At 48.9% G+C, this 9,039-nt stretch overlaps 1 protein-coding gene across 2 annotated transcripts in view; it reads left to right on the top strand.

The window, feature by feature from the left end:
• Nucleotides 1-9,039, top strand: part of Grk3 (G protein-coupled receptor kinase 3) — a 106,039-nt gene that overhangs the window by 41,526 nt on the left and 55,474 nt on the right. Inside the window, exons 3-4 of one of the 2 annotated variants that reach the window (XM_021186876.2) lie at nucleotides 1,079-1,152; nucleotides 6,812-6,913. In XM_021186876.2, coding sequence (XP_021042535.1) covers nucleotides 1,079-1,152; nucleotides 6,812-6,913 — 176 coding nt within the window. Of the gene's footprint in view, nucleotides 1-1,078; nucleotides 1,153-6,772; nucleotides 6,914-9,039 lie in introns of those variants that run through there. The other variant, XM_029533628.1, reaches the window with a different exon arrangement.

Genomic DNA, 9,039 nt, shown 5'->3' with positions numbered 1-9,039 from the left:
ACATATACACACATATACACATATATATGCATATACACACATATACACATACATATACACATATACATACATATACACATATATAAACATATACAATACACACATATACACACATACACACAATACACACATATACACACATGCACATATATACATACATACACACATATACATTCATACACAATACACAAACATATGCAATACACACATATACACACATACACACATACACATATACATAGACACATAGACACATTTATATACCCAGACACACAGACATATACACACATACACATGTATACTCATACATATATACACATTTATATACACATACATACACACATACATATATACACATATATAATACATATATGCACATACACACACGGACACACACATATACACACATATAAATACACACAGATACACATAGACACACAGACACAACACAAAATCAGACAAACACACATATACATACATACACATATACATAACATATAGACACAGACACACATACACAGATAGACACACACAGACAAACACATGCACACACACAGTCATAGGAAGGGCCACCTTGGTACAGCCTTTCTCTGCCACCCTATGCAGTTTACAGTCAGTTCTCTGCCTCAGGTAGATGTCAGCGGCTGCACCTGGTTGGGTGTCTCTCTTCTCATGTCAAGCACCTTGTACAACTGAAAATGCAGTAACTGTTTTTCCACAAGGATGCAAAGGCCTGGGAAAATGGTACTGTTCTCCCTTTCCCTCTATCCTGAAAGTCACGTCCCACAAGCCGCATGGAGTTAACAGTGCTCTCACAGGAAGGGGAAGTTGGTCCATCTAGTGAGAGGATAAAAGGGGGGAAGAAAGTAGAGCTGTTTGCTGATTGGTTCTGAGCCTGGCTACTTGATCCTGGCTAATAGCCACAGCTGCCTTCTATCCCCCACCTCCACCCCTCTGCTGTGGGGTCCCTGTCCAATTCAAGATGCTGAGTTATAAACACATTATTTCAGGGAAGCGCTGTCGGATAAAGTTTCCTCATTTCCCAGCCTCAAGTTTTTCCTTTTCTCCCCCTCTTTAGGCTTCCTACTATTTAAAGACTTCTGCTTGAATGAAATCGGCGAAGCGGTGCCTCAGGTGAAATTTTATGAAGAGGTAAGACTCAGGCCACTCACGAAATTCCCTTCCAAAGTGTGTTCAGCTGAGCCTTGGAGAAATCTTAAGGATCGGAAACACCGCATGTAATTCAGAAGTTCATTAAAATCCTTACGGGTGCTCATGTCTTAGCACTGATGGCCATGCCCACAAGCCAGGGCTGATGCATATGCTGCTCAGACTTTAAAGCTGCAGTGGTTCTCAACCTGTGGGTGGCAACCTCTTGGGGGGTTGAACGAGCCTTTCACAGGGGTCACATGTCAGACATCCTGCCTGCCAGATGTTTATATTATGATTCGCAACAGTTGCAAAATAATTCGCAATGGTAGCAAAATGACAGTTACGGGTAAGCAACGAAATGATTGCATGGTTGGGGGAGGGAGAGTCACCCACAACCTGAGGGACTGCATTACAGGGTAGCAGCATTAGGAAGGTGAAAACTGCTTCCCTAGAGGCTTTGGAGTGGGATCCAGGGAGAATGTCGATGACTCCAGAGGCTCCGGAGCTGTTCGGAGGCCACAGGCGGCACCTGGCTCTTGGCCATCTATAGATATTGGTTGTGTCCATGAGAGCTAAGGCTTGGAGGCTGCTGGGTTTGAAAGAGAAGCTAACCCGGGGCTTGCTGGCCATCTTGGAGGACTAGAGAGTTATGATTTATGGGGCTGGGTCTCCCAAACATACATCTGCTTTCCCTGAGACCTGGGGTGAAGTTTCAGGTTGGAGGGGCCTGGAGAGTTAGTATAGACATTTCCAGAAGGCCCATCAAAATTTAATTTAGCCTTATAAGGGTTTGAGGATTCAGACATTCTGGGAGCTGAAAGAGTAAGCCAGGGAGACCCTGGTGGAAGACCTTGGACACACAACCCCTCAGGGTGGCTCAGAGTAACCACCAGCCCCAACAGGCATTGTGGGGCTCGATGTGGATGCGTTCAAGTTTATCGCAGCAAGGTGACCAGACTGGCCCCAGAGGGTGGGTTCGGAGTGCACAGGAGGCCACACAGCTACCCTGGAGGGAGGGACGTGGCACATGAGGAACTGAAACTGAGGAAGGCAGGAGGGTGAAACCACAGACACAGTGGCAGATTCTGATTCTAAAGTGTCCCGCAGGCGCAGATCTGGGCGCCTCTGTCACGTGTTGGATATGTTTCGCCCTGACTCAGTTTACCTCAGGTTTTTGTCATCAGGCATGAGAGAGATGTTAAAAACCACACACACAGGTGGTGGAATGTCTTCCGGTGGTCTGTTGTCTCTTTTCCTTGTGCACTGAAGCTCTGAAGTCAATCTCACGGACGTATTGCTAGGACGTCACTGTATGAGGCAACCTGCCTGTCATCTGAGCTCTTTCTCTGGCCTCTTTCTCCCTGTGTTACGGTCACAGCCACAGCTGCTTGTGGTTCTGGGGAGGAGGTCTTTCTCGCTCAGGCTTGCGTCTTTACGGTGCTTCTTTGTAGGTGCACGAGCCTGCTGCTCATCCCCATACTGGCCACGTCTGCTTTCCAGTGACTGTAGATATTGTGATCATTTCTTCGGCCTCTACATTTACATCCTCAACCTATCTGAAGCAACCAGGACGACTATTTTTTTTAAGAGTGCCCCCCTCCTCCCTCTCTTCCCGGATTCTGGTCCTGTTTTCATGACTGGTGAATATTATTGTGCTGTTCCCAAAACTGTGTTCAGTTTTTCTCTTCGACGATTTTTCTTTTCTCTTCTAGAAACTAGATGATATCTTTGGTCTGTGTTCCTACCCATCGACCTTTTGCCTCAGCTTCCGAATCCTGCTCTCCCACCCGTCCACCCAACTGTTTATTTGATATCTTATATCTTCGCTTCTGAAATTCCCAGTTGATTTTTTTAGTTACTTCCCCGATAAGAAACCAAGGGGAGGGAGGGATTATTTTGCTTAAAACCCCAGTTACACTGTGTTGTTGAAGCCAGGGCAGGAGCTCAAAGCTGGCCACATTATAGTCAAGAGCAGAAAGAACCCCAAGGCTATCTCTTGCTGGCTCGCTCTAGGATAACTTTCTCCTGAACCTGTTCAGGACCCTCCTCCTCCACAGGGAACAGCGCTTCCCATGAATGGGAGGCTTCTCACATCAATGAACAATCAAGATAATGTTCCCCTAGACAGGCCCACAGGCCACCTACTATAGAAAATCCCTCAGTACTCCTGTCCTCTTGGGTAACTCCAGGCCATAGCAAGTTGAAGATAAAAACTAAGTAGCAAGGTTGTTTTGTATGTTGCGACCTACCGCCCAGGTATGCTTTTAGTACCTCTAATTGTAAACACTGATGTGCAGTCCTTGACTGATAATTCCAGCCCTGGTCTCATTGGATTGGATCTCATGGCTGGTCTGCATTTTCCTGTGTGGGCCCATCTTCTTCACAGGTGAACAGCAAAAAAACCCACATATATACAGCAGTGTGATTGACGATCGATGGATGAGCCCCTGACCTTCTCCGCAAAGGGTGTGGGTAGTTTAGTTAGTGCCAGCAGACCCTGAGCCTGGTTCTCCCCCACTCTGTGGTATACCATCAGTGACTCTTGTTCAGCCCCTCAGCCTTTCGGGGCCACTGAGGTTGGCCATGCCCAGATGTTCCATACGTCACCAGGTGCCCAGCGTGTTTGACAGAATATCTATGTGGATTTTTGTTGTGAGTTGTCCCGGTGCTGTTTGTATTCTGATGTTAGTTCTGCTTCCTCAAGAGGGGCTGCCCCCGAGGGTCAGTCCATCATGTACTCAGGTGATCTCATGTTTAACTGGCTAATAAAGGCTGGAGCCTGTGATTGGGCAGTGGAGGGGAAAGGTGGGGTTGAAGATTCAAGAGTGGGGACAGGCAGAGAGAGGAGAACCAGAGGGGAAAGAGAGAGGACAAAGGAAGAGGAGGAGGCTGAGATGGACCAGATCTGTGTGGCGGGAGAAACTGCAAGCGGCAGGGTGTCTTTTAGCTGAGGAATAAGTCAGTATAGTGTTAGCTCTGCCCAATCTAGGTATATGGCTTATAATTATAATAACTGGATTGCGTGGCTTTTTTATATGGGCTTATTGGGATTGGAAATTCCGGCATCAGATTTTATCAATGTCTCCGGTTATCTGTGACTCTCCAGTGTGACTGTCATCACGCTCCCTTGAACTGACAGTCATGGTCTCGGGAGGACCAATCTGCTCTAAGCAGGTGGTCTGAGGGTGGCGATGAATTTCAAATGAAGCACGGGTGTGACAGGCTGATGGGCAAGACACGAGGGTGCAGCATGTAGGTCAAGGGAGAAGTCAACGATGACCCTCCTTTCAGCTCGGTTTTGTGACAAGGAAATCCACCGGGACAGGGTGGCTGTGATCCACTGCAGGTAGAGATGGGGCTTCTCCTTCAGATGAACTCAAATGGGGGTGTTTTGTAGATACCCGGGTGGGAATGTCAAATGAGCAGTGGCCGTTGTTGGCATCCACAGACATGGTAGTTTTCCCTAAGGTCTGCCTGTCTAGTGACAGCCTCACGGGGCGTCCAGGGTTCCGAAGCCAACGGGAGACTGAGGAAAGGAACCAAAACCCAGGAGATGCAGAGCTCAGATTCTAAAGAGGTGGGGCCGGGACACAGGGGCAGCCTGGGCAGTGACACGCTCAGTCAGTCATGGGTGTGGCCAAGCAGAGGGTGACTGTATATGGGTGTATGCTATCACCCCTGTTCCTCAGTGTGGAGCTCATCACCTGACTGCCAGCTCAGCTCTCCCACCATTATGAAATGTGTGCTGGCGGTCAGGAAGTGCTTTAGGAAAGCCGCGTCATGACTGAGGGGAGCGAGCCTTCTGAAAGAAAGAGAGATGTGGGTCTCAGCCGCTGGCCCATGCTCTCTCCGCGCCATCTGACATTCATGTGGGCGGGGTTAATCAGACTCGGATCTCAGAGCACAGATGCACGTGGTGTTGTGCTTCATTTGTTCTCGAAGCCAGGGTTGTGTGGCTGCAGGAGACAAGTTGTGGGAACTTCCAGGAGTGAGCATCTGACTCGCTGGAAGCACTGTACCGCATGGGTCCCCTGCACGCATCCCTTTACGGTTGTGTGGTGGTGTTCAGGACATTAGTTCTGGGATGATGAGCTACTGCTCCCGGTTGTGTGTGTATAGAGGGACACGCTTTGGAATCTGGTTGTCTTGGCATCTGTTCTAGCATTTTGGGCCTTCTGGCGTTAACCCTTGACTATTCCGAGACCAAAACCCCAGGAGTCAACCAACAGGAGGAATCAACTAAGCTCCACCTCGCTCTCGCTAATGGCTCAGGCGCATTGTGCCTGACATTGTCTGCCTTGCAATGGCGGCATCTATGCGGCTGCTCTGTGGTTGGTTTTCAGAGAGTGAGGTAGGGTGCTTGGACCTGGTTATGCCAGCCTTGCTGAGACCTTCTGATCCTCTTGGGATGGTCTCCTGGTGTCGTCTGCCCCATGAAGACTCCATTCCTAGCTCCAGAAGTCGCCCTGGCATGACTGCCAGCCACCATGCTACACTGCCAACTGGACCCTGGTAACTTCTCAGTGTGGGAACCATCTAGTCGTCACAGGGCCTCCACGGTGACACCCTCTTCCCTCCTCCCCCAAACTGTGACCTCATCTGCATGAGGAATCTCCTTCATAGGATTGACTGGTTTTGATTCCAGTGTGTGAACACCAGCCTGTAAGGTCAAAGCTACTCCCGTGGGGGAGCACGTCCCTGTTTCTGCTGGCCTGGGTGGACAGCTCTCAGGCGTAACACGAGGACTGTAACTGGGTCACACACAGCAGTGTGGCACGAGGAAGGTGTCTCGGCTTTTATATTTCATTGCTTTTAGTCTTGAGTTGTCAAAATAATGTGTGTAAAGAAATGGGGACAGTTTTCTGACCGGGGACCTCTAGAGAGCAGATTACAATAAATGGAATAATTACACTATTATCACATGTCACAGGTGTTTTTAAAAACAAATTTCACTATTTAGTCAGCCCCAAGGCCAGCTGGGCAGCCTCTCCTGGCAGCTAGAAACACAGTAGGTCCTTCCTTCCTCCCTCCCTCCCTCCCTTCCTCTCTTCCAAGTGTCTCCCTATGTAGCTCAGGTTAGACCAAACTCTTCCTGTCTCTGTCCCCCGAGGGCTGGGATGACCGCCATGCACACCACACCCAGCCTGTGATAAATAGTAGTGTTGGAAAGTCATGCTTTCGCTTAGGGGTCTGCTCCACCTCCAAACGCACACTCCCCTCATGTGAAAGGTTGGAAACCTCCCAGTGAGTACCTGCTATGTTCCTCTGCTGGAACTCCGGTAGGGCGTGGCCTCGCTCCACCGTAGAGCTGAAGTCCAGTCAGGTTTGGAAGATTTGTGCTTTGTGGAGAACCGGCCCCAAAAGTGGCCCTGGCTTCTCTGCTGTGTGGGATAATTGTGGCCAGGGGAGACTTTGTTTCCACATTCAAATGCTCAGGGTCATCAAGGTCATCAAGGAAGGAAATCCATTTGTGGGTCTAACGCGTGGCAACCTCGTTATCTCCTCGAGCAAAGCGGTCATTTTTAGGGGCATCGCTGCCTTGGTAATTTGTTTTATCACGGGGAAGGGGAAGGGTTCCTGCCCTGGGGCAGCCGTAGTTCTAAATAAAGCCGGTTTCTAGGAAGCCCTGAGCTAATGCTGACAACCTCCGGAAATCTAGATAAAAGAATACGAGAAGCTGGACAACGAAGAGGACAGGCTACGTCGGAGCCGGCAGATGTATGACGCCTACATCATGAGGGAGCTCCTATCCAGCACACACGTGAGTGTCCCCATCCCCATCCCCAGACAGCACCATGTGGGGTGTGGACAGGGTCTCTATATGTAGCCCAGGCTGATCTTCAACAGTTTCCTATATACTAACACTGACACCCTGATGGTGGTGGTGATGATGGTGATGATGATGATGATGATGATTAGTGTTGCTGTATCATGTAGGGGTCTAGAATTGAACCCAGGACCTTATGCTTGCTAGGCAAATACCACTGAGACATCTCCCTAGCCTTGTCTTATTGGTTTTTAATTTAACTATACTTTAACAATTAGGTGAATCAGAGTTTTACTAATATAAATCAGTGGTGTCTTGGGATTGATCAGGATTATAATTATTATGCTAATTTTATTCATGAATAGTTAAGTAATAGACGAAATTATTGTCTTCCTTAGAAGTTGGATAAACAATCTAATTGGGATAAACTAGGTCCTAGGAAGTGACTTAGGAGCAAATGGATTAATTAGCAAGGTAGACATTGCCATGTACCAACCCAGGCCGTTGTTCCAAGGACATGCAGTCTTCACCTAGTCTGTCCAGGGCCCGTGTCCACTGGCCACTGGCTACTTGAGTTTATTTAAAGCGATTAAAACGAGATGGACTCACTACAGGGACCCTCATGAGCTGTCTCTCAAAATACCCAGAGCTCCATGTGACTGGAGGCTCCCATATGTGACAACACAAAGGTACGACGTGACACCGTGTCAGGACGGCTGCCTGGATGGCCCTGTTGTGCACTTAGGATGTAGTTACATTTTGTAGTGATGTGTGCGTGGCTGTGGCATGCGCTGCCCTCTCTCAGAACTTCGGTTGCTTCACTGTGCTGGAGAGAAGAGATTGGAGCCCAGCCCATGCCCACTGCTTTGTACCTGGGTGACTTGGGAGGGCATGACTGAGCCCTGGAGGACACACGTAGTCCGTGGAGCCTGTGTGAATCTGGCTTTCCTCAGCTCAGCCATGGGGGGCACTTTGGCAGAGTGGTGGGTTTTGTTCAAATGACTTGTGGAGATCATTCCCACCGGGCTGAGTGAGGTTTTTGTGCCAGAGGTGATGCTCTGAGCACTCTGGGGTCGCATACCGCTTGACTGCTTCTATCCTGAAAGAAAAGATCTATCGGAAAGTTGGTACCTCCGTCACAGGCCCGTGTGTGTTTGCTATTGTTTAGGCTGACCGCTTCTCCCCTGAGAACCTTTTCCAGCCCTGGTTTTCTGTGGAGGTGGTCACGGGAGTGAGGAGAGGGTCTCAGATAGGTAGCATGTGTTTGTGTCTCTGTGAATTATAAGAAACAGGAATCTCATTAATCGCTGAGAAACAATTCGAGTCAAGGAGACCACGTTGAAAGGTTTCTGGAGGGCTGGAGAGATGGTTCAGCGGTTAAGAGCACTGTCTGTTCTTCCAGAGGTCCTGAGTTCAATTCCCAGCAACCACATGGTGGCTCACAACCATCTGTAATGGGATCTGATGCCCTCTTCTGGCCTTCATGCTGTATACATAACAAATAAATCTTTAAAAAAATAGAGAGAGAGAGAGAGAGAGAGAGAGAGAGAGAGAGAGAGAGAGAGAGAGAGAGAGGAGGAATGAAAGGTTTCTGGAAAACATAGTTTACAGCCCACATCAAGGGAAGTTCCGTTATGTTTGCCCTCTGCTGGGGCTCAGTGAGACTCCCGGGCCCCAGAGCCATCTGCCACTGTGGCCTGGCTTGTAATCCTTGTGTTGAATACCTGGTGCAGGACCCTGCCTCTGTTTTCTCTGACACAGTAGATAGCTTACATTTGTAGACCTGTTCATCAAGGAAGGAAACCGTTATGCCCGTAGCCAGGCAGTGCTAGGCTTCCTGACACTCTGTTGCCATGGGAACCTTGACCTGCTGAGGGGTCTGTTCGAGGCACCCAAGGAAGGACTCTGGATACCCAGAGGACAGTGTGTGTGTGGATTGTCTGCAGAGAGCTCACGGTCACTCTTAGGGGGTCACTGCCATCTGTTGTAATGTATGATCTACAGATATGTCACCTCCTTATTTTTAAAATATGCTGTTTTCCTTCCTTCCTTCCTTCCTTCCTTCCTTCCTTCCTTCCTTCCTTCCTTCCTTCCTTCCTTCCTTCCTTCCTCCCTCCCTC

This window comes from Mus pahari, chromosome 23 (genome assembly GCF_900095145.1).
Source record: "Mus pahari chromosome 23, PAHARI_EIJ_v1.1, whole genome shotgun sequence".
NCBI classification, from domain to species: Eukaryota; Metazoa; Chordata; class Mammalia; order Rodentia; family Muridae; genus Mus; species Mus pahari.
This window is presented reverse-complemented; position numbering and strand designations above follow the sequence as displayed.